Source organism: Amblyomma americanum, chromosome 2, assembly GCF_052857255.1.
Source record: "Amblyomma americanum isolate KBUSLIRL-KWMA chromosome 2, ASM5285725v1, whole genome shotgun sequence".
Taxonomy (NCBI): Eukaryota; Metazoa; Arthropoda; class Arachnida; order Ixodida; family Ixodidae; genus Amblyomma; species Amblyomma americanum.
In genome coordinates, this window is record NC_135498.1 from 40,547,796 (window position 1) to 40,573,988 (window position 26,193).

At 46.9% G+C, this 26,193-nt stretch overlaps 1 protein-coding gene and 1 pseudogene across 1 annotated transcript in view; both read right to left on the reverse strand.

The window, feature by feature from the left end:
* The window catches only part of AdoR (Adenosine receptor), a 113,395-nt gene extending 97,908 nt beyond the window's left edge, over positions 1 to 15,487 (reverse strand). The window contains exon 1 of the mRNA XM_077654012.1: positions 14,740 to 15,487. Coding sequence (XP_077510138.1) covers positions 14,740 to 15,330 — 591 coding nt within the window. The 5' untranslated portion in view covers positions 15,331 to 15,487. The remainder of the gene's footprint in view (positions 1 to 14,739) is intronic.
* Positions 15,488 to 23,022: 7,535 nt separating this feature from the next.
* LOC144118497 (uncharacterized) lies at positions 23,023 to 23,864 on the reverse strand (annotated as a pseudogene).
* Between the last annotated feature and the right edge of the window lie 2,329 nt (positions 23,865 to 26,193).

Consider the following 26,193-nt stretch of genomic DNA (forward strand, 5'->3'; position numbering starts at 1 on the left):
CCTTTCTTCCTTTCTTCCTTTCTTCCTTCCTTCCTTCCTTCCTTCCTTCTTTTCTTTCTTTCTTTCTTTCTTTCTTCCTTCCTTTCTTCCTTCCTTCCTTTCTTCCTTTCTTCCTTCCTTCCTTCCTTCCTTCTTTTCTTTCTTTCTTTCTTTCTTTCTTTCTTCCTTCCTTTCTTCCTTTCTTCCTTCCTTCCTTCTTTTCTTTCTTTCTTTCTTTCTTCCTTCCTTCCTTCCTTCCTTCCTTCCTTTCTTCTTTCCTTCCTTCCTTCCTTCCTTTCTTTCTTTCTTCCTTCCTTCCTTCCTTTCTTCTTTCCTTCCTTCCTTCCTTCCTTTCTTTCTTTCTTTCTTCCTTCCTTCCTTCCTTCCTTCCTTCCTTTCTTCTTTCCTTCCTTCCTTTCTTCCTTCCTTCCTTCCTTTCTTTCTTTCTTCCTTCCTTTCTTCCTTCCTTCCTTTCTTCCTTTCTTCCTTCCTTCCTTTCTTCCTTTCTTCCTTCCTTCCTTCCTTCCTTCTTTTCTTTCTTTCTTTCTTTCTTTCTTTCTTCCTTCCTTCCTTCCTTCCTTCCTTCCTTCCTTTCTTCCTTCCTTCCTTCCTTTCTTCCTTCCTTTCTTCCTTCCTTCCTTTCTTCCTTCCTTCCTTCCTTCTTTTCTTTCTTTCTTTCTTTCTTTCTTTCTTCCTTCCTTCCTTCCTTCCTTCCTTCCTTTCTTCCTTCCTTCCTTCCTTCCTTCCTCCCTCTTTCTTTCTTTCTTTCTTTCTCTCTTTCTTCCTTTCTTTCTTTCTTCTTTTCCTTTATTATTTCTTCCTATCTTTCTCTTTGGTTATCTCATTGAATGGGGTACGTTCTCACACAAAAGAAAAAATAAAACATATTACGCTCATCGCACTTCCTTGATTAGCTACTGCATGGCTAGAGCCGCCTGAACCAACGGCAGAACAGCGCGAACGAGCAGCTTCTTGATAAATTAATGCTTTCGTTTATCCGTCAGTGATCGGACCACGCTCGGCTTAAGGGAAGAACTTTCTTGCCAGAGGCAGCCTCTAGACGTAAGGGAATTGTGTCCTTTATCATGCAGTAGCCGCTTCGGGTGTAATGCTCAATCAAGTACATTTGCGTAGCCATTCATTGAGACTGCATGCACCTCAGCGGAAGGTCAGCTGCAGCGGCAAGCTGTGGGACACTTGGTACGCCGCTTGTTCTATAACGAAGTTATATTGGCCGCCGAGCGTAGCCTATCGGCGCCCAGGGAAATAACGGAAGAGAAGCAGTATAACTCCATGCAGGCCGAGTTCACGCTGTCTTAGATGATGGAGCTCCAAGTGTTTTGTGTCGCTCGCTGCGCTGCCAATCCCGCGCTGAGTTGCAAGATACTTAAGGGCTTCTGCAAGGCAGGGGTATAGGCGGAGCTTTGAGCAAGCACTGGCAAACTGTTTACCCGCGGAGCTCCTGTCTCTAGCATATATACATACCACTGCGAAACGTGGGGAGGAAGACAAGAGGAAAGGGGGAAGGAGAGAGGGTCCGGGAAAGGCGCAGGCAGCGCTGCTCCGTTGGGTGCGAGATGCATATTTTATTTTTCTATCTTTGTAGGTATGTATATTTTATTCGCTCCCCCGTTAGGCAACGATCTTATACGTCCTGGGTGAAAAGACGTAAAAGCACCTCTTTCCAGGAAAATAAATGTCAGCTGTTGAGACACTGCGTGAATTATGGCGCATGTGGTGGCAATATTAGAAACGAACGGAGAAGATAAAGAATAATACGCTCGCGAACGACGTGTATTCAGGTGAACCAGAAGATTTCACTTGCGTCCTGACTGTTCATTCTAGGCATTTTGCAAAGCGATATTCATAAGGCGCCCGTGTACAGTGCGATGTCAGTGCACGATAAAGATCCGCAGGAGGTCGAAATTATTCAGGAGTCCTCCACTACGGCACCTCTCTCTTCCTTTCTTCTTTCACTCCCTCCTTTATCCCTTCCCTTACAGCGCGGTTCAGGTGTCCAACGATATATGCGACAAGATACTGCGCCTTTCCCTTTTCCTCAAAACCAATTATTATTATTATAGTGTAGGGGAAAGCAGCAGAGTCTAGGAAAAATCTTTCCGTAAGTTGACATACAAAATTTTTTCGTAAATTACCTTCGGAAACGACTTCAGTCTTTCGGTGTTACTGCGCAGCTTTCTTAAATCAAACGTAGTGCTTACAAGATGGGCCATAACTTCCCTGTGAGAAAATTTCTCAATTCCTTCTTTCAATACTTCTTTCATACATCAGCTCTCTTCTATTCTTTTCCTTAATACCTACCCCCCCCCCCCCCCCCCCCCGCCCCCGGAACCTTCTCCTCGTTAACCTCGCCGTCTTTTCTTCTCTTCTCTCTCTTCTAAAAGCCGGCAATAAAAAGAAAGCGTTGTAGGGACGAGTTTTCGAATAAGTATTTCTTGACTATTATTTTGCCCCAAGATGCCGTTGTTAGCTGCAGCAGGCGACGTCAGAACTGATAGCTAGAAAGAGCACTAGTTTGCTGAATGCTTCACGCATGGCGAATAAGCGAAAAAAAAAAGCGAACCATAGGAAGACGCTCTAAACTGCGGCCCTTCTGTCAAATCTGAGAATTAAAACCGTAAGTAATGCAGCATCAATTATAGGTGATGTTCTCTGCGGCCATATAATTATTCCGTCCTTCACTTACATGCATCTCACAAATATCATTCATGGATCCAGAAATGCGCAGGTAGTCAGTCGTAAGGACTATTATTTAATTCACTTACACAACACTGCAGACCTCTTGCTTAGGTCCCAGTAGGGACGGCACAAGTAACATACAATACAAGAACAATGAGTAAGGGGTAGAAAACATGCACGAAAAATAAAATTGTAAAATATGCCTTTACAGTATCTAAAATACGCCATGAAGTGCGTTAAAAAAGTGACCAGCGGATATCACTGTCTCAGGTAGGGCATTCCAGTCGGTAACCATCCTCGAAAAAAAAAGTAAACTTAAAAGCGTTAGTTGTCGAGAAGTGTGGCGTTAAGCTAAGCCCGCAGTAAAGACGAGTTTGACGCGTTTCTGAAAACTGTACATAGGGGGTGGGAGAAATGCCTAGTTTGCCATGAATTAGTTGGTGGAGGCGGATAATCTTATCTCTTACATGAAGTGGTGTGATATTATTTTCCATCATGAATAAGCATGGGGAATCAGTTCTTTAGCAGCTATTATAAATAAACCGTACGGCAGTTCTGTGTACTTTTTTCTAGTTCTGTTAAGTTCATTTTTGCGTGTAGATCCCAAATGATAGCGGCAGATTCAATTTTTGGTCTTATAAGAGTGTTACAGGGTATTAATCTGCAATTGATAGCTGCACCCTTGAGTTTATGGCGAAGAAAACCAGGTTTGCGTAGGGCTGATGATCTACTGTGTTCGATGTGGTCGTTCCATTTAAGTTGCCAGTTTAACACAACCCCGAGATATTTGTAACTTAGTGCTTCCTTAACTCAAATGCCTATAATAAAATAGTAAAAAAAAAACAATTTTTCTTCCTTCTTATACTTTACACGCGAAAGCACTTTTTTTGCATTCGTTTCCATGCCCCATTTTTCACACCAGACAAGTGCCATTACAAATATTGCATTAGCCTGCAGCTGTAATCTCTTACTCAGCTGTTTACTCCACCTGTATTGCTGAGGAGTAAAATGCCTCCTTCAGTAGAAAGCAGAACTGCCTGCGCACTCCTTCTACGGACAAAAGTATTTGGAAGATGGCAGTATTTTCTTCGCTTGCATGATGCAGCAGAGCTATATGGTCACCCGTAACCTGCATGTCTCGAAAAATACGTCCGTTGTTGATTCCTTTGAACGTAAATGAATAGGTCTCCTTCTGAGGGGCTGGAAGAAAGCGATATACATGAGCAGAATCTCTCAATACGCATCATTCAGCGAAAGCATGGACTGGCGTACCGAAGTTTGCGCAGATATTGTGCCCTTACTGCCACAGTTTGTGAGAAACAATTACAGCCCTGTCACGGAACGATAAAGTTCCGCGCCTTTCAGGAGTGGCATTTATGTTTTCATACGTCTCGTTAAAAACAGCGACCCTTCGAGAAAAAAAAACGCTTCGCAGAAACGACGGATACTTCGGCTCAAGGACATCACTTCAACCAAAACCGCTCAAATCTTCACGTTTCGCCGTGAAACGTCGTTCTAAATACTTCATACTGCTGTGCCACTCAGGTGTGAGAGCTGCACTGAATTTTAAATACGATAAATTTTGCAACAGGACGCGAGTGATATCCGCTCACGAAGAGTAAGCCTTCAACATACCGTCCGCCATTAAACTGTTTAAGAATAAGTGTCTTCTGCGATGTGCAGGTGCTGTCTGGATTGTTTCATCGTATATTGAGTTGCGCGAATTCTAATGCAGTAGCGATCTGTGAATTACTGGCTAGTTGGACCACTGGAGTTCAGAAAATATACGAAGGAAACAACCGCGACACTCAAAGAAAAGCATATATACGTATTTAAAAAGCTGTGGCGTTTCAAGAGGTAGAGCGCCCGCCTTTCAACTGCCATTTTTTTTCCCTGAAATTTTGTTAATAGAAGGAGTACGTCCACACCTGCAAAAGGTGTGTGCTGCACTGTCATTACCAGGAATTCGAGACAACTCTGCCAGTGCCCCTGAGCTTAGCGGCTTAACACATTCCGCTATGCATCCACTCGGTCATTCTCTGTCTTACTTGCGTAACGAGTGACGTCAACTTGCTAGTTAACGTCCATAGCCATGCGCCACGTGGTGGCAGTCAATGGAACCAAACGCGCTAATCCCGAATTCCTGGCGATAGGCTCAGTAGAAGTGCGGCTATTTTGGCAAAAGGGGTGAAATATGAGAGGCAAGCGTCTACCCTGTCGAAAGGAGTTTTCAGCACTTCTCTCCTCCTAACAGTGTAGCTCGATTTATTACACCCTAAACACGAATACGCCTATAAGGGAGTAAGCTACCCTTTAGCGCCCTCCCTATACAGGCTACCCTTGTTACTCATTTCTGTTTAGAGCGTAGGTGTGAACGAAGCGCAAAAAGACACATGGAGCGCAGAGGTGAGACGAGTAGGTGTTGTGTGCTCGTCTTCCCTCGGTGTTGCACGAACGTTTACTCTTAATTTGCACCTAAGAACACACGGTGCTTGTTTGTTCTTTCCCTCCTTGCTCTTGGTACCCCCCTGCGGGAGCACACTAACTCGTATCGCTTGAGCACCCTAACTCATGCCGCTTGTGTGGTTCCACTAGCCTCGGTCGTAACAGCAGGAGCGGTGCGGTCTGTATTCAAGCGGATACAAAGGCGGATGCACGCTTCGTCGCCTCTCAGTGTGCAGTGAAGCGTCCAGGCGACAACGACGCCGAGCGGCATTATCAGTACAGCAGAGACATGCCGCCCGCGGGTACGCAGTGTTGATGACATCGACGTTCTTTCAGATCAGCTTTGCCGCCGCCAGCCAGAGTTCCACCTTGGAAAGACTCACTGAAGCGCGAAAGCGTGTACATTCGAGCCAGATCGCGGCCTTATGCAACTAGTGCTGCAGTTCGCAAAACTCTTCTCGTGAAAGTGATCACTTGCCGGTGTGTTTGTGGTTGCATACCCCGATAGCGAAGCCTTCGTGGACCTGTACTCCGGTCAGTCATGTTGCTACCTTAGGAAGAAGCGTGACTTGATGACACTCGCTCCCAACCTCACCATCATGATCATATTCCTCGTCGCCGTCCAATCTTTCGCTCTTTTCGCCCGTAAGCGATAGCACAGGCTCAAGAGAGGCCTCTGCTGCTGAGCGGATGAGCAACGAAGTTTCGAAGTAGAAATTCGCAGTGCGTCGTAATAAAGATGCGTACTTCGTCAGCCATTCACTCTCACATGTTTCAAAGGCGTCGGTGGGACTGACTGCTCGTGAACGAGAGTGGACGCAAACGTGAGTGTAAATGGATGTGGAAAAAGTTTCGTGGGCTATAAAATGGACTGATGCGAAGGAAATGCGATAGTAGTTTTCTTTCACTGACCAATCTATACCAATTCTGATTACACTGCATTTCACTCACAAATCAATTCCAATTACGATAATATTTCATTCCCGATTCTATTCCGATGTTGATTCTATTTCAATGGTGTTTCTATTCCAAATTCGATTCTATTTCAATTCTGATCCTGCCCTTATACCATTTATATTCGTAATCGGTTCTTTAATTCATTCTTAGCCCGACGTTGCCCATCCTTCCCCTGCAAGTGGAGAGGGGGATTTCTCTCTCTCCACGATTGGCAGATTGGGGCTTCACACAGGCGCCAGTCCCCGCCTTCGTGGCACTTCTAGTGCTATCGCGTCAAAAGAAAGAACGGCGAGTGAAGCTCAGCGAGCGTTGTCTGGTTTCGCCAAGCTATGGGGAGTAGAGACACCCTTAGCATACCGTATACCATGTTACCGTTACCGGTGCACCGGAAGCCCACACACTTGCAGTGCGCACGCGCTGATTGGTCCTGATGCGGCAGGCTTGCACGCAGCTGCCGGGGTGCCTGGCGCCATCTGGCGCCGTTAAAGCGAACTGCGCACGCGCACTGACTGCACGTGGGCTCCCGATACTCCCGTAATGTTGACGGTAACACGGTGCACGGTATGCTAAATGTGCCTAATAAGCGCGGCAGACGATACGTTGGAAGCATGTGTTTATCCGTCTCATGCATATGCTTCTTTTTTTATCCTTCGGCTAAATTAATTAGTTCGTTTATTTGCCGTCATTTAACATTAAAAGAGGGGTCCATCCGGTAGCAGTAAGGGACGCTGGACCTGTTCGTGTAGTTAACCTTCAAACTCAGCCCACGACCAAACCGGGAACCAAAAAACGAGAGCGCAGGAAAAAATGAGTGCACTAATAACTGGCGCTGACCAAAAAAACTCGGCTTTCGGTGAGCATTCGTGCAGAGTTGTCTCGTTAAGTTCTTAATAGCTAGTGCGCTAGTTTTCGTGCTGCGTTCTCGTTTTTTTAGTGTCCCTTCAAGTCATGTGCCGTGTTTGAAAGATCACCCCAACTTTCACACCTCTAAACGCCGACCTACGTTCAAATTGCTTTGGCTTAGCGAGGCTATAAAAAAATTCCTGTTCTGTGCCCTCCGGGAGAAAAAAAGAAGAGAAAAAAACAAGCGGGACGCTCAAAAACACGCCGAAATCACGTACGCGCCCTCGATATCAGCGGCAGCCTCAGCCTCATTAAAAAAACACAACTTAAGCGATGCTCATGTGTCGCCTAGCATGCTGCGCAGAAATATGTAGTCAACGTTAACGACCGTTTGGCGCATTGCAGATACCCTGACCCAGCAATTACTGAAGTCTCTGCTAAGTCGGAGGAACCAGCAAATTTTTTTGACGACCTAAGCAGCGTGAACGCGCCGTGGCTAAGAATAATCGATCTGCCATTTCACTGGTGCAACCAGTCCGCGACCACGATTGCCGCATCTGCGGGGACAGCGTACAGCAGTCAGAGCGAAAGAAAGCAACCTGACGATGCGGCTGTTTGCGAATCATTACCAGTGCAAGCGCCTACAGCTATAAACAGCAAGATCCAAATGCACCTATTGAACAATCGGTAATTAAATCAATAAGAATTGAACCACTCCCATTCGAAAATAAATATCCTAGGTGTCTGCCTCACATTCCGCGAATTGAAAGTGACAGCTGTCCCAGCGGCGTTTCCGTGTGAACAAAAAACCTGTACGGGTCCCGATGCGTCAGCAACTATTCTGTGACTTTGTCAGCGACCGTGCTTCATTCCTTAATGCCAAGCTTGCTTTCTCACGTCATAAATTAGTCATTCTTTCGACCAAAATGTCCAAGCTTGTTACGTGTTATTCACTTTATTCGTTGAATTAAATGAATGGATGGTTTGGTTTATGAGGGTTTAACGTCCCAAAGCGACTCAGGCTATGAGAGACGCCGTAGTGAAGGGCTCCGAAAATTTCGACCACCTGGGGTTCTTTAACGTGCACTGACATCGCACAGCACACGGGCCTCTAGAATTTCGCCCCCATCGAAATTTGACCGCCGCGGCCGGGATCGAACCCGCGTCTTTCGGGCCAGCAGCCGAGCGCCATAACCACTCAGCCACTGCGGCGGCTAAATGAATGAACGAATGAGTGAATGAATGAATGAATGAATGAATGAATGAATGAATGAATGAATGAATGAATGAATGAATGAATGAACAACTAACGAGCGTACAAAGCAAAAAAACAAACTTGCATACCAACTAACGAACTCTTAGACCGATAGCGTGTCGCTTATACGTTATAAATGAACAATGGAAGGGAGCGGGCGAGTTGGTTTTCCATTCTGACTGTGAATGCGCTCGAAAAGACAAGGACGACAGAATAAGAGACACATATGAAGAGCTTATTTGCAACTGGTCTTATTTCATGTGACTGACATTACAAAGAGTATAAAATGGTTTTTTCGCATGAAATAAAGTCTCTCTTATTTTGTCGTCCTTGTCTTTTTGAGCGCTTTCACTGTCAGTGTACGGTACAGTCGCTATGAGAAAGCCCTGTGGCTACATCTCAACGTATACTTGTTCTGTGAGATAGCCGCTCAGTCGCATCACAACACGAGGAAGCACGTTCACGAGTAAGTACGTTCACGGAGGTACGAACGAGGGCTACGTAATACCTTGCCTCTTTTTTTTCTAGGTGCAGCTCACTAGGTATTTCGCAGAAGTTTACAACGAACAATCACTATACACTCTTACTATACCTCTCGTCTCGCTACCTGATGCAATGACGTATTGTAGTGTGCAAAACTAGCTAGGTTGTACAACTCCGCGTGACGTCAGCGAGTCTGGTAGGGCGTAGCTCGAGCGCTAGGGACGATTAACTGCACTGCCACCAGGGACGATAAAAAGGCTACAGAGAGCGCGGGGCGTGACGCATTTGCATCGAGACGGGAACTCCCCTGGTAGCTGTAGCCGTATATAATGGTCAAGGCTTTACCGGTGCGTAATCTCTATTGTTTCGAAGCAGTCCCAATTAGCGCCCAGAAAGCGACGCTTCTAACGCGCCCATGGTCGCTGGCTTCCTCGTGATCATAAAACGATAAGCGCTTTCCTTTGTCGCACGATCCCTTCCTTTGTTATCACTCCCTTTATTATCACTGGCTAGACAACGGCCAAGCTTTTTCCTTCACACGCAGGGAAATTTCAGCCATACAAGCCGCCATAGAAACCTGCGGGCATGTTCACAAAACTTTAGTGACGCAAGGAAGGCAGGTAATTGGTTCATCGCTCGCTGATAACAATAACCAACCAGACTGTAATCGAACCGTAACAGGCGACGAGGAAAGTGGCAGAAGGTCATGACGTTAAAAAATTTCAACACAGCATCTTTAGGCCGCATATTGTACGGGGCAGTGTGCTCTAACTCAAGAGACGAGGGTAAGTGGGGATTTGTTGATGTTAAAGCATAAAGGACTCGTGGAAACACCGGAATCTTTGAAATAGCATACCGTGAATATTCTGCAATGCATAATTTTCAGGAGCCATAAGGAAAATTAAGAAAATTAAGCATCCTCATCATAAAAGAACACCCCCCCCCCCCGCCCCCGGCAAGAAAATAAAAATCGACGAAATAAATCGCAGGGATCGAAACACCAGAGCTTTGTAAACACCAGGCTCAGCTTTAGGGGCTTAATACGCGGCATGGATTGCTAATAATGAACAGCTGAATTAATTATACGTATGAGTCACTTGTTATTTGAGCGATATAGTGGCTGTTGATAAACTGAGCGAGTCAGTCAATGTGATTTATGTGTATGCGGGCCACATTTCTTCTTCGAAATATCCTCAATAAACATTTCATTTCCTTCATTCCAATCTCTCAGCAACGTCCGAGTTACCGGGGTACTGCAGTCGGCTGATGGAGCCTTTTCAATGATTTACGCACGCGCGGGCCTTGTCATTCTTAGCACAGGACAAGTGTGCTGACACAACGCAGATTATTGCAAGTCATTCCGCGGCGGTTAACGCTTCATTTGGCTTTCTGCGATTTCTTCCGTTTTTCTTCGTCTGTCTGGTAGGTTGTTTTTGTATACACCACACCACAGGGACCGAGCACTCCTTACTGCGAAGTAATTTTCTGATTCACATACACACGTCCCAACAATTTCGTTGCCGACACATCACAAACCCAAAACGCCGAATATTTTTTTTACTTTTTATAGACTCATTGTTGTCCAACATGACTACCGAAGGAAGAAAGTAGGTTTCCTTTTTATTTTTTTCAAGCGCTAGCATATAGGATAAAAGACACAGACAAGGCATCCCACGCTGTCTTCTTAACCTTCTTTCGCTCTTCTGTCGCTCCTGACTTAACCGCAGACCGTCGCCCCAAGGTGTCACCACAGCGGCATCGTCCGCAGCGCCATCTACTTTTGTGCGCGGTCCGGGTCGTTCAATTAGATGCGACAAGGCCGAGTTCCCTTTTCTTTATTCACTCCTATGCACCTCGCGTGCACAGCGTCAGCATCGGCCGCGGGATGACCACGCCTTCTTTTCTTTCATCGCGTAATGAATTCCGCGTTCCCGCCGAAAACCTTTCCTGCGAATGCTCATGCATATGAAGCTCCATCGCGTGTGTCAATTAGCGCTGCCCATATAGGGCAGAGACCGCGCGCCCTTTTTCGTGTTGTGACGCCGAAGGCACCGCGAAATTTAGGTCAACAACTTGTTGCAATTAGAACCACAGTAGCGCCCTTTCCAAACAGACCTCTGGTTCATTACCAGTTGGTGTACCCCTACGCTGTCCCAACAAGGTTTCATAATGAAACGTTTGCGCTCCGGATAGCCTTGTTTTATTCATAATATATTTCTTTGTTCTCCTTGTCTGTATGTCCTGAGTCACCAAAAGGAAAAAAGTTTATCGTGGGCATCGCAATTAAGACGCCTACGATTATCCCTCGCGGTGAGGTATTGGTCGTGCGACTGCAAGCGGCCCCTATCATCGAAGAAATTGATCCGTTCATGTAGGCGTAGCTTACGCACCCTTGTTTACAGAGGCCGACGAAACGAGTGGGCGACAAGTGAGAATGTGCAGCCGCTCTTCGGTGCATCCTTGTGACACGCGAATATTATTCTTATGTTCGACGTAACCAGCAAAAACATGACCTATGAGGATATAGGAACAGAGAAGGGTCTGCCCAATTGCGCACGTTACGAACTCACCATCGCCTATCTGATAAAACCTAACGATCGTGCCAGTGCCGCGAATTCTCGACATCCTCTGCGAGTCGTGCACTCATTTCTAAATGGGGCTCGCATACAAAGTTTGGCGTCCACGTTTTCTCAGTAGCCAGCGGTTTCCGGTCGAAATGTTTGACGTCACTGTGAGCAACTCGTGTGAAGAAATATATGGCGCGAATGTGTGACTTACAGCCAGTGTCCAAAAATTCATCGTCCCTCGTTTTCTGACAACCTTTACGGAATAAATAGTTAAGCATATTTTCTATAAAGCTTGTCTAGTGTGCCTGGGACTTCCAGTTGGTTGTGGACCTTCTACTTGGCATTTCGCACAATTCGGACAAGATGCACAAAATCGACCTAATGCTAATTCTTGCTAATTGGAGACGCACCGATTTGTCACATTTTAGGAGGCTAACAAAATTTTGGTATTGGCTTTTGAATTTGGTTACAATAATTGCACAATGCGGAGGTGTTGGCAAACTGCGAAATGTGCAGTCTATTTATTTATTAACGTACCCTAAAGGCCCTTTTGAGGCATTACATAGAGGGGGGGGGGGGGGGGGGGGTGTATAGTTAGAAATGAACAATACTCCACACATAGTTCTACAAGCAACACAAATCCAAAACAACAGGCAAAATCGAAGAAAAGGTACAGAAAATTCGAAGTTGAGCATATGCAGGAATCTAGCCTTCCTAATAAGAATTTATTTGTAAAAGACACTTTAATTTTTGCACAAAGGCGTCATGATTTAACGTCAAGACAATATCATCCGGTAACTTGTTCCAATGATGAACGGCAATAAACAATGGTTGTTTTAAAATATTTGTTTTAATTTACGATCACGTCGAAACAGTATTGAAGAGAAAAGTTCGCGCCATGCAGTAAAAGATTAACACCCGTGTGTAAATAAGAATATCCTGTTTTGTTTTATTTTGTTTTGTTTGTGTGTTTTTGAAAACATTTTTTCCTGAGGCTGTGTGGCCCCTTTGGTACCTTCTAAAGTTCAAAGTACAACTGAGCGTTTTCGTTCAGTTAACGTTGCTTTTACCTGTGAAGTGTTCATTTTTTTTTTAATTCGCGGAAGATTTTTGAATTTAGAAGCTTGACTTTAGTTTCGTTCTGTGTGCTCTCATTGAAAGAGGCAAATCCAGGAGCGAAGGGTGCGAAGCATAGAAGTATTTACAGGTCATTACGCTCAGCCCCTTAGGTATTAATTATCCCCCTCCCCCGCTGTGTCTTTATATTCTCTTAGAGCACCACCAAATTACCAAATTATGGAAAACAATGCCTCTCTCCACAGCTCCAAATAGCTTTAACGGATGGTTACCTAAGTGCTCAGTTTTGGAAATAAGTAGCAAGTGTATACAGTGAGCTACCCCAAGGTCCTCTTCAATATTAGTAACTTTTGAACACCTTTCTCCCACCACTGCTAAATATCTCTTTAACAATGTACCTAGCGTTTCCCTATTATTGTTTTCTTTCTTTTTGAAGAAGACTGCGTGCTCTGATTACCCCGTCAATTAGAAAAACACAAGAAACCGAGAAGCGGGCTATAAAATTTCACCGTTATAAAGAAGTGAAGCTTCAATACGAGCCACTAATAAATAGCCCTTTACGCGACGAGAACTGTGTACGCAGTGGGCATAAACAAAGTCGTATATGTCTTTAGCGTGGCGTAAAAAATCCTTTAAAGCAACTTCTTGCGGAAAATGTCTCGTTCGAGGCAGTTTTTTCCACTGATAAGCGAAACACATGGTTGCCCCACTTCCTGATTATTCGATGTGTATAAAATGGCTAAACGGCTGCAATAGTTCACAAAGAAAGAGGCCACGGTAAAACAGCAAGTGTTAAAACATCGCAGAAAAAAAAACAACATCAGAGCGACAGAACAGCATGAGAAATTACCGTGCATCGAGAGCTAGATAATTTGTGCGATCTAAGTTCATGGCACTAAATAATGCTGCACTGCTCCTTTTTTCATTATTTCTGAGGTAGCTTGAGATTTCAGTGCTTGTTGCTTTGATCTTCCTTGAATGCAATCCACATTGTTCACAATATTACCATGCAATTAAAGTACTTAACAACGCTTTCTCTGCAGTTTTCATCAACAGGTAGGAACGCTATTAGAGAGTTCTTAACTTATAAATGATATAAATCGTTTAAAGAGCGAGGCTTTCCAAGGCAACATAAGCCTGCCGTTCTCAAATGGTTTAATTCACGGGCGAGTTCTCGTGGACGTCGTCCAAATATCGGCCCCTAAAAGTGACGCCTTCGATCTGCCGGTGAAGGAAAACAAGCTTCACTCAAGGATGCGAATTGGACGGACTCCAAGGGCAGAAAGAAGGCTCTGATTACATAAGAGGCTCGTAGAATCAGTGAGATAAACAATTAACTTGTAAGCCTAAAGCAGTTCGATAACCAGCGACGAACAGGTCGCGAATTTTCGTCATGCTGTTCCCTGAACAACTCTTTACTTTTATTGTTTTTTCTCTCCAAGTACATTTTGAAGCCGCACTTAACGGGCTCCCCATCGACCCTTCCTTTACACGTAGTGTTTTATTTATTACTGTAACGCAGATCGGCTGCCCTATTTGCGTTCGCAATTTCCTCCTCCGAGCCTTAGTCTCTCGCTTCTTTAAGCAAAGAAGGAAAAGAAAAGAGCAGGTATTACTGGCCACTAATTGCGACTCGATGTCGGATAAGCCCATGTAATTACGACGTCGTTCCCAAGGTCTCCCAAGCTTTCTTCGCTGGCAGAGTGGCCAATACGTTTCGATGATACGAAATTAGCACAAGTGTGCCGTGAATCGCCGATACGTCTAGAGCTCGCCGCGGTGATTACGAAATAAACGCGTTATATCGAGTGCTTCTGTTACTCTGAAATTCAGTTCTACTCAGAAAATTGCGCCGTTTAAAAACTAAGCATATACTTCATGTTGCATCCCGCCCCGGAACGCGTCTTAACGAATGCGTGACACTCTAGGATTCTAGGCCGATGTCGAGACAAGCGATATATATTGTCCCGAAGGCTGCACACAACTCGGCCAGTAGCAACTGTTTCGTTTTAATTAATGGCGCATTGCTTTACAAGCTACGAAGCTATATTCAGAAGGCTATTGCAAGAACTTCGCATGTCCGACTGACCAGCTAAAGTGTGTGCCTTCGGTTTCGTCTCGTCTACCAACGTGGTTGGCCACCAGCCAGTCACTAAAGCGAAGCCGTCGACCAATCGCGAATCGACGTTACGTACGGTTACTCAGGAACAGCACTGCTTATATCCTTCCTTCACTGCTTCGTTCCAGTATAGCACGTCGCATAACAAACTCACGACGCGCCTGTCACATAAACATTTATATTGAGCCCGCTGCGACGCTGGAAGGACCCTTGGCGCGCATAACACTGTTTGTCCTCTGGCCCTGAGCAAACAACTAAACACCGTCGTTCGCCATACCGCGCCGCGGGGGACGGCTCTAACATACCGGACGTACCTGCTTGCGAACTACGCTGTAGATGCGGATGTAGAAGAAGGCGATGAGCAGCGCCGGGTACACGATGGTGGCGAAGTAAAGGAACACCAGGAAGCTGTACCTCATCACGGGCAGGAAGAGGCAGTCCCCGCTCGAGGCGGCCTCGGAGTCGTGCCATCCGAGCAGGGGCAGGAAGCCCAGCACGAAGCCGCTCAGCCAGCAGGCCAGCACGACGCTGAGCACAACGCTTTCGGAGGCGAGCCTCTGATAGGCCAGCGGGTACAGTATGGCCCAGTAGCGGTCCACCGACACGGCCACCAAGTGCAGGATGGACACGGTGCACAGGACGACGATGAAGGAGAGCATCGCTACGCACGCCAGCGGCGAGTCGTGGGGCATTCCGGCACGCGTGAGCACCGCGAACGGTATGGCCAGGACGCCGACGAGCAGGTCGGCCACGGCCAGGCTGAGGATGTAGTAGTTGGTCAGCCGGCGTCGCAGACGACGCTCGCGCGCGAAGCAGACGAGAACCGCGAGGTTGCCGGCGGTCGCCAAGAAGGCTACGGTGGCCTCGACGCTCGTGTAGAGCACCGGCGCTTCCCATACCGCCATGAGGAGTGGTGGCAGTGTTGTGCGACGGCGGCGACATATGCGACGCCGCGACGCCCCGAAGAAAAACTTTGCCCCCGGCCGTCCACGCGCAGTTCACCCCATTGACGCGTTTCAGCTGCGCGAGCAGACGACGTCGGCGACGCGAGGGAAAGCCGGCACCGACCGACGGGAGCTCCGCGAGCAGACGACAAATAGCCGCCGCCGAGGCCGAAGCTTGCGAGTGCGCGTGCGCGCTGACGGCAGCGCCACTGAAGTTTGTGCGGTTCGCGCGCTCTTCTTTTTTTCTGCGCGAACGGCTTGCGCCCGCTCGCCTACTTGCGAGTGGCTTCTCACAGCTCCTCTCCTTTTATTCGCTGTTCTTTCCGCGGTTCTCATGTTCCGAGGAGCCGATGTTTGCTCCAGGAGAGCTAAGAGTTCTGCGAATTAATACAAAATTTCGACAACTAACAGCAGCGCTTATTACAACATATAACATCCCGTTATATATTAAAGTTATTTCACAACGAAAACCAGAAATATGAGGCTTCACAGAACAACCGAAAGGCTCGCGATGTCATTAAAGGGAATCTTAAGAACCCTTACTTTTGACATGCTGTAAGGTTTCCAAGCCTTCCATCTTTTAATCCTACCGACGAGATACAATAGTGTCTCACTTCGTGTTATATACTTCTCACTGTTATACGTTTTCCGAGAGGTCGCTGTTGACGCAACAAGCGTCCGAAGCATGGCGTTATGGCCCGCAAGACGGTGCTTCTACATAAACCTTAACCTTTAGTGCTTCCTTTAGAATTTCGCTTCTGTTCTACACGCGGGCGGGGGAGCAGCTGTTCGAAGTGCTCTATTTCATACACTAATGCTGGTAATAAAATAAATAAAGAATCCTGGAAAAGGCGCTTTGGCAATCGTCTTTGATAAACCCGCACGATTGCGCTATGACATAATGTAGGGACAGATCAGGCGATAGAAGCCTAGCAGGAAACTCCACGTGCAGCCGGGGCTTTTTTATTTATTTCGTCATTTGAGGCTGTGGGGTGAACATATCCTGCACGCAATTTCGCGCCTGTAAGGGTAGCTGCGGGTACGTTGCGAGCGTGCGTGCGTGCGTATTGCATTACCCGAAGAATTATGTTGGTTCTGAGCAGTACTTCCCGTGACTGTATAGCAAACACGTGCCGCGGCTCCCGAGAGAGGATTGCTGCACTGCTGCGGAACATCGGAACTCTTTTTTTATTTATTTACGTGAATTTATGGGTTTTTAAAAGCAGGTTTCTGTCGCCGCGCTGTACGTAGGTGCGGGCCGGGCAAATTTCAGATTTTCATATTCGTAGAGAACTGCTTTCCGTCGATTTCTTTCGATGAAATTTATAGCCGGCTACAGTAACCGTTATAAAGATTTCGAAGCTTCTTTAACACCTACAAATTTCTCTGCTTCTATCTCGTGCTTACTGCGACATTGTGTAGTACGCCGTAAATGGTGAATTTCTGCTGCGCTTCAAGGAAAGATGGAAAGGCATACTATAGGAACCGGAAAGCAGTGTGGTTAATCAAGCATAATGTGATTTTGGATACTGAGACATTGTGAGGGGGTAACGTAAATGAACGAGGAAATAGAAAGATGAAAAATCGAGTTTATTTGTGTACACGGGTGGCAAAAGGAAAAATAAAGTCGCACCACGTTTGCAGGCCATCACTCGCACATGTAGATTCCGAGAGTTAAACTGGGGTTATTAGAGACGCCGCATTAGACTGAGTGAGTTACAACTTTATTTGTCCCAAACGAGAGCGGCAGCGGGGGAGGGAGGGTGGTCCTATGCATGGTAGGCCTCCGCTACCCTCTGAGCCTAGTCCAGGATCTTGTCCTGGAGATCAGGTGCTGGGCTGCGTAGGGTAGCCTCCCACTTCTTAGACTGAACGTTGAGAAGGGGTGTGTGGGTAGGGGGGGGGGGGGGGGGGGGAGGATGAACACAGCCCACCACATGACGTGGTCGAGGTTAGCTCTGGCCGGGCAGAAATTACAAGCCGAGGAGGGATAGATAGCTGGGTGGATGAGGTGGCAGAAGGTAGGAGTGGTAGAAATGTGAGTGTAAGGCTGATGCAACAGAATCTCGCGATACCGAGAGGTTTTGCGGTGTGCAGAGAGCTATCCAAGGGGACCTAGGCGGTAAAGGTGACATATGTCATGAAAGGAGAGGAGGCTGCTCCGTACAGTAATCGGGGCCACACGGTCTGAGGCGGACTCCATAGCCGGCATCCGGACAGTGAAACCTCGGGAGCAGAAATGAGCCGCCTTCTTTACCAGCCAGCCCTGCGTGTGCGGGATTCCAAAAAAGGGCGATGGAGTGTGTTAGAGGGTGTTTTAGGAGGGAGAACAGGTCTGTAGGGGATATCCGATTCGCGTCGAAATTGTGGATGGCTGATTTTGAGTCACTGGCAGTGGTGGTAATATCGGGAGCGGTCACAGCCAGACCGAGGGCCGTATCCTCCGCCTCCTCCTAAGAGGAGGTGTGGATGGTGGCAGCCGATTTAGGGCGGCCGTTAGAATAAACGGTTGAAAGGGCATAGGGCAGGGCGGGGGGACATTCAGCCGTGTTGACGTAGAGCACGTCCGTGGCGTTAGAAAGGCGTTTTATAAGCCGTTTTCGACGTCATTGTGGATGGTGAACAGGGTGCATGTTTTTGGGTAAAGGAGGAATGTGTAGGTGTTTTGATGAGTGTGACATTGGTTAGTGCGCTTGGACTGAGTAATCGAAGTAAAGCCATGACGGAAAGTCAGCGCTCGTGCGTCCCATGTGTCCTCCCTGTGTCCTCCCCTTATAAAAACTGTCTATAGACAGTCTATAGACTTATTATAGACTATATTGCTTTCCTATAGATATTTCTTTTTGTCTATTCATAGTGTATAGACTGTCTATGGACTAAAGTCTACGAAAACTGTATGGCCATATATCTACATATTGTGCATAGACTGTCTATAGAATTTTTATTGTCTATAGACTGTTCTCTAGGGTTTGTCTTTAGAGAGTTTATAAGACATGGTAGACGGAAGTCTACGGATAGTCTATAGACTGTCTATAGAATTTTTATTGCCTATAGACTGTTCTCTAGGGTTTGTCTTTAGAGAGTTTATAAGACATGGTAGACGGAAGTCTACGGATAGTCTATAGACTGTCTAAAGAAATTTTTGTAAGGGTCGTCTTTCTTTGCGCTGTACATTTCCGTCATGAATCACCAACATGCCCAGACTACCACCTTAGTGAACTAAAGTCAATGGATGGGTTGAAGTCTATGCCGACCAGTGGTGGTACGGCTAAGACGGGCACACTGGGAGAGTGAGATGAGCCTCTACCACTTCAGAGAGGACACTGACGAAGCCGATGTGAAGAAGACATTCGGTAGAGGCATTAGAGGGAATAGCAAGGTCGTATTTATCCATGGACACGACGGAGGTGAACGTGCACGGCGTCGACTTCCTCACGAGAGAAGTGAAGGTACGGTAGTGAGTACGTAAGTATGCTAAGGATGAAGACAGGACGAAAGAGTTCCGACTCATGGAGACCTCCGCGCTTGCTAGACACGCGCTCTATGAGGTGGAGGGTGTGTTAGACAGCCGTGCGAAGGGTTTGAAGAGTAAGAGTGTTCAGTCGGGTGGTCTGGATGAAGACCGATGATCCGAATTTGAGGTGAAGTGTTGAATGGCGTGATCATTAATGCGAACAGCGATTGAGAGAAAGTATCGATAACGGCGGTGTGAGAGGAGAAACAGAAGTTCAGATTTGGTAGGGTCACATTGGAGGTTCATGGCGGCAGCATGCTCTATGACCATGTTTGCTGGTGTTTGGAGGGTATCTTCGATGTGACTATCAGAGCCTCCGGATATATAGAGGGTGATGCCATCGGCGTAGGGGGAACAGTTGAGGTAGGAGGTGGAACGAAGGGAAGTACGTATGGGCAGCATGGCCAGATAAAAGAGGAAGGGAGAACAAAACTGAGCCTTGGGGAGTGCCGTAACTTCCCAGTGTGTAGGGGGGTGGGCTCAGAATCATGGACGAAGGAAGTGGTACGAGACAAGAGGAAGCTGCTGATGAAGGAGTAGGTGTTGAGGCCACAAGAAAGGTTGAGGCCAGCGTAGATGGCAGCATGGGCCACATTGTTAAATGCGCCATGTAGGTCGAGACTTGTATGGCTTGTTTATCCATGCTGCCATTGGGGACAAGAATGTCATGCTTAAGACGGAGCATATGACATCTTGGCGTGGAAAAGACTGGCGGAAACCAACCATTTCATGGGAATATGAGAGATTGTCTTCCATATTTTTGGCAAGGCGCGTGAGTATGGCATTCTCAAACGTCTTGCTAAGACACGAGTTGAGAGAAATAGGTCGCAGGTTGTCAAGATGATAGGGGGGGAGGACGTTGGGGCTTGACGATGAATATGACCCTGGTGTCATTCCAACAGGGTTGGAGGGCGCTAGTGTCGAAGTAGTGATTGAAATAGCCAGTGAGGGTCTGGACAGAGAGGGTCTCGAGATTCCGAAGGATTTTATCGCTAACCAGGCCAGGGCAGGGTGCAGATGTAGATTTAAGGGCCGCGAGGGCGTCTAGAACCTCCGCCTCTGTTAGGGGGACTTCAGGTAGCTCTTTAGGGTTACCGGTGTAGGAAGTAACAGGGATGTGGTTGGAGGGGGCTAGTTATTGGGTACGGCTTCGGATGTTTTCCTCAACCTGGATCCTTCAAGGTGCACCGAAATTTACGCCGTACTAGGTTCTCCAAATTATTTCCTCCACCTGTGGTCTCTCAACGTGTACTGTAGCGCCAGTGAACGCTGTAGTGTATCGCTCCGAATTATTTCCTCTAACTGCTATCCTTTAAAGTGCATTTCACGTTAAGTATAGGCCGTATTACATTAGTCTGGATTATTTCTTCCCACTGGCGTCCTTTAAAATGCACTGGAGTGTCAATATAAGGCGTATTACATTGTTTCGGGTTATTTCTTTGTCCGCTTGGAATCCTCCAGTGTTCTGAATGTCAGTAGAGTAGTATCTTTCTGTCGGCCTCCACAAAAATGCCGACACTTCAGCCGAGATTGAACTCCCCATCTCGTGCTCAGCAGCAGAACGCCACCGCCACGGCCGGTTAGTATCTTGAAGTGTGACGGTGGCTAATTGGCAAGTCCCACGTATGGAACTTCGGTGGTCAGCTTTGTCATTTAGGGGGAGGGGGGGGGGGGTGACAACTACGCAATTTGTTTCACGGGATCAATTTTGCGGCATCGCAGTATTGTTCCGAAAGGCCGCCTTTCGGCTGGCTGGGCCACGGGATCTTTTAATTATATAGCTAGCATGCATAGAAGTCTTATTTCAAGCTGAAATTTGCCGTATTCATGTCCATACGAGAGGTGCACGCTGTTCTAGAGAAGCATAATGGCACCTCCCAACCAAGCAACTGATTTCGCCATCCTAAATGTACAAGCTAGCATGGAATGACATTAAGTCCAGTCCGACCAGCCATTGGAACTTATAAAAGCAGAATTGGATTTGATTCTGATTGTCTTCAACTAGTTCCACTCATGTTCTTTGCAAGTTTTGTTTTGGAATGTCACAAAGGGCACGTCCGAAAACCACGTGATATCATGCGGTTCGGGTGGACCTGTAGATGGGGGCACTCTTGGGGATCGGGGAGTTGTCACATTTGCTTCTGGGCAGTTTTTCACGGGGGCAAATTCCAAAGTGAAAAAATTGTGACAACTGAAAAGTTGAAAAAGAGTTACAAGTAAGTAAGCCAACAAAGGGATTATCTTGTCTTGAAGCAATGATATCTAAAGCAAAAGAACAAAAACGTGAAGGTGCCCGACTTAGCCCTTCTCTAAGGCAAATGAATGGCAACAATATCAGTATCACTTCCCACTCCCCCCACCCCTTTCACAGCCTAAAGAAAACGCCAAATACCAAGCCCTCCTGATGGCGCGACCACAAGACCACACATTCTGAACAGCGTCTTATTCCCGACAAAAACAGCTTGGATAAAGTTATTATTGTCTAGTAACGATTGTGAAATGTTTTCAGATGCGGCGTACGGCGTAGACCGCAACGCAGTTTACACGAAGAGAACAAAATTGTCATATAGTGTTATTGCTGCGAAATGAAACGACGGAAAAGCAGTTCACCAATATAAATTGTACATTGCGGGGGTTCAACGTCCCGAAGCGACACATGAGCTCCGAGAGAAGGTGTAGTTGAGCTCTCTGGTTTAATTTAGACCACCCGGGGGTCTTTCACGTACACTAACATCGCACAGCGGATGGGCGTTTTTGCATTACACCTCTGTCGAAAAACAACCGCCGCGGCCGGGATTCGGTCACGTGACCTTGGGATCGGTAGCCGAATGCCAAAGCCCCTGAGCCACCGCAGCGGGTCCACTGCACCAATGTAGGTAAAGTAAGTAAAGCAGGCAGTAAAACAAAGACGGAGAATTAAAGTACATTGCCTAACGGAGGCGTACATTGCAGCCGCAGTGGCAGGTAGGTCACAGTGGCTTGAGGTCACTCGGGAATCCAGAGTTCGTCGTGCCACGTGCTCCGTATACGAGGTCTCGAGCACGACCGAGCAGAAATAGCGCGCGTGACAAGAAGAGGTAACGTTAAAAATAAGCGAACAAGAAAAACAAACCATAGGTTTCCCGGCCACAGCCCGCATACCGCCCCACACTCCCGAGTAATTCAAGACGCGGGCCGAATAGAAAGCTTTTTCGTTTCGAGCAGAAGCTGTTTGCATCTCGAGACTCGAGGTGCTGCTGTTGCCTGCAGCAGCACGAGCGGGGCGTTGTTTTCGCGCCAAGAAACCCTATCTCCGTGGAGAATACCGCCAAATTGTACTTGCAAATGTATTAGCACACTGCCTCCCTCCGTCGCGTTCGGAAAGGGCCCTCTCTCCTTTCCCGCCCTTTTCCTCCTCTATGCGTAACTTTTTCTTTTTTAGTTTGCTACAGACGTAGCTTGCCTGGGGACTTCACTCTGGGACGATGCTTCGCTTACAACGAAGCGAGCGCTTCCATTAGCGCGGCTGACAGGTTTGTGGACATTCGTCTTCGGCTCCCTGCTTACGTTCCTGGTACAGTTGCCGCCACGAGGCGGCTTTTACAGCAGCAGCCATGTGACGGACTTTCACCGGGGTTTCACGTGTTGCCTGTCCGTCGTTGGTTGGTTAATACGCTGTAACGATAAACGGATGCCGCGTTAACTTGGTTGTGAAGCGATAAAGTAATAAACGGTGAAACGTGGGGGTCATGTGTCCAGGAATGTTAGAGCTTTCTCGTACAAGGGGAAAAGGTAATAGGTGAGAAGGTGTGAAACGGCTATCACCACATGCTTCTTCTTCCCGGGACAGGGAGATACATATTGAAGTTCTTTGTAACACCCTCGCTTTCTTCACTGAAGGATTCGTCACTGATTATCAACCAAAGGCGAAGACAGTGTAGACATAAGCACTGTCAGCTAACATCATTTTCAACTTTCTTTCCTTCTTTCTTTCTTCCTTTCTTTCTCTTTCGTTCTTTCGTTCGTTCGTTCGTTAATTTGCCGAGTAATATTACACCCTATACACGAACTAGCCTATATGGGAGTTAAAAGGGAATGAATGAAAAACGATAAAGTTTTCATTATTGTTAAGGAGGATTCTCGCGGCGTAGGTGGGCCCCTCAGTCCAGGGCCCCAGTGGCCTTTACAGTCATGCGAGCCCTGTCGATCAGCTTGACCTGTTCTTCAGGCTTCGAGCAGGACAGCGCAGCCTCCCACTGCACAGGTGTTGGTATCTTGTTTATTGGCGCTGCCTGCGTTTTCTGACAGGCCCATGTAACGTGATAAAGCGTTGAGTGTTCCCCGCAGAGAGCGCATTTGCTATCATATGTTGAGGGATAGATTTTGCGCAGTAAACTGAGATTGGGGTATGTATTAGTCTGCAGTTGTCTGCAGGCAACCGACTGCTCTCTACTAAAGTTTTTGTGTGGAGGGGATAGGTCCTCCTGAGGGCTCGTTGGTGTTCCAAGATGGCTCCATACCGTCTAGTGACTGCGTCCAGTTTCCCTTCCGTGTGCGCCTCCCGGTGGGCGCATGCTCGGGCATTGGTGTCCGCACGTTGGTTCCCTTTGACAGCCTCATGGTCTGGTGTTCACGTGAATAAGCATCCCGTAAATGTGATTGTTCTCGCCTTGAGTATGCAGATGGCTGCAGAGATTATGCGTCCACTGCTGTACCTTCTGCACACCTCTTGCTAGTATGTAATTATGTGTGCATGGGGCCCCTCGCCCTGGTGGGTGATGGCGAGTGCGATAGCTGTTTCCTCAGCCTCGAAGATGTTGTTGTTTTTAATCGAAGCGCAGTTGGTTTCCCTGAGCTGGAGATCCACCACGCTGGCTACCGAGCCGTATCGTTCTCTGTACGTGGTTGCGTCAACGTATAATACGTCTTTTTTCCCGGCGAAACTTCTTTCGTTAGCTTCCGATCTTGCCTTTCTTCTCGCCGTGTGTATATCTCGATGCATGTTTCTCGGAATCAGGCTGACCTCAATGATCCCTCTGATTTCATCCGGTACGCTGGCTGGCTGTGCTGTTGATTTATCTCAAAGCATCCCTTATGCCCAGTAAACGCAGCATAATTATGCCCGTTCGGAACACCATGAATCTGGTTTTCTGCACGTGAAGATGGGCCTCGATATGTTCTTGTACTGTGTTGTTTATGCCCAGTTTAAGGAATTTCTCCGTCGAAGTTGTGACCGGCAGTCCGAGAGCTCATTTGTATGCTTTCCTAAGAATTTCCTCTAATTGCTCCTTTTCTTGCTCGAGCGGTGTTTGGTAGGGGACGCTGTACAATATCCTACTGACCACGCGGGCCTGTACTGGTCTACATGTGTCCTCCTCCTTCATACCTCTTCTTCTGTTGCAAATTCGTGCAATCATCCTTGTGATCTATGCTGGGGTATTTGCTAGCCGTCTGACTGTGTGATCTATAGGACGGTTACTCTGTATCCACATGCCAGGGATCTTAACTTTCGATACTTCTGGAATCTTCGTTTCCCTTTGTAAATGTCAATTGAGTTTTGCAGGTCATACCCTTTTATGTAGACTCTGAGCACCTCGGATTTTCCAGGGCAGCGTGCAAGTACGCAGTGTTGGGCGTATGCGTTGACCGTGTCTGCTGCTCGCTGAAGAAGGTCTTGTTTTTCTCCTAAGCATCTCCTTGTCACCCATATCGTGATATCGTCTGCGTAGATGGCATGTCTGATTCCTTCAATTGCTTAGAGCTTTCTTGTTAAGCCAATCATAACAATGTTAAAAAGCATAGGTGATATCACAGAGCCTTGCGGTGTTCCTTTTTTGGGGGTGATGAAGGTGTCAGTCCTCATGCCTCCTATTCCAATGGTAGCTGTCCTGTTGCTGAAGATCTTTACATAGTTGTATATTCTCTGCCTGCAACCCATGTTGCTGAACCTCTCCAGCACAGCCCTGTGACTGACGTTGTCGAAGGCCGTTTTAAGATAGAGACCGAGCAAGATGTTTTCTCCATATTTTGGGACAGTATTGAGCACCTCCTCCTTGATCTGCAGGAGAAGGTCTTGTGCTGATAGGTATTTTCCGAATCCAAACATAGTGTGCGGCATGAGTTCGTTGTCTTCAAGGTGGGTCTGCAACCTTTGATGTACAACCCTCTTATATACTTTTCCCAAGCATGAAGTTAATAAAATGGGCCTAAGATTTTCCAGGTTTGGAGTCTTTCCGGACTTCGGAATCATTAATATTTCCGCATGCCTCCAGTCGTTCGGGATGGTCCCCTGTTCCCAGTGTTTGTTGATAAATTCCGTGAATCTTTTGATTGAATTGTCATCTAGGTTTCTTATCATGGCGTTGGTGATGCCATCCTTTCAGAGTTAAAAAGGGGTCAGCGGCCCTATAGCGCTCTCCCTTTTATGAAAGGGAGTTCGCTAGAGGATAGCTTACTCCCTTAATAGTCTTTTATGTTTAGCGGGTAGGAACAACTTTTGATTCGTACTTGAACAAAATATAAAGCATCATTTGCGACTTAACAATAACGAGGCTTCCGACTTGCCATCACTCTTCCCCAATTTCTACTTCTCGAAAGAGGCTGTGGCTACATGGTTGACGACCAGGTAGATCTTTCGATCTGCTCCACAAAGGCTGTGTGAAAAGAGGTGCTGGCCACACGGTGCTCACAAATCATCAGCTGAAAGAGAAAGAAATAGAAGGAGGAATCAGCAGCACATATTTCAGTGTGAAAAAACGTGGAACAGCAGTAAGAGACACAGTTTGTCCGTATTCTGACCAAGGCGGCATCAGCATCTAGTTTCGGCCTTCAGCTCTGCTGTCTAAATGTATGCGCGACTACACGAACTACAACTGCGCATTACGGCTCGACAGCCTCCCTATTTATATTACGTTTAATTTAATCGTCGTCAGCAGCATCAGTCCAACTACGTCCACTGTTGGACAAAGGCATCTCCCCGTATCCCTCCAATTAAACTTGTCCTGTGTCAACTGCGTCCATCGTATCTCCCCAGACTTTCTAATCTCATCCGCCCAATTTCCGCCATAGCTTTTTTTCCCCTTCTCTTGAAATCCCCTTGCTTACCTCGGCTTCTTACATCAGTGAGACAATCGTTTATCTGCACTCTACGCATTAAATTTCTTCCCTATGCCAATTTCTACTTGATTTCAGCTATAGGGTATCCTTGACTGACGTTTGTTCCCTAACCCACTCTGATTTCTTCCTGTCTCGTAACGTTACCTTTATCGTTTTTTCCCCAGCTCGCTGCATTTTCCTCAGTTTGATTTAAAGTCTGCGTTGACCTTCAATTT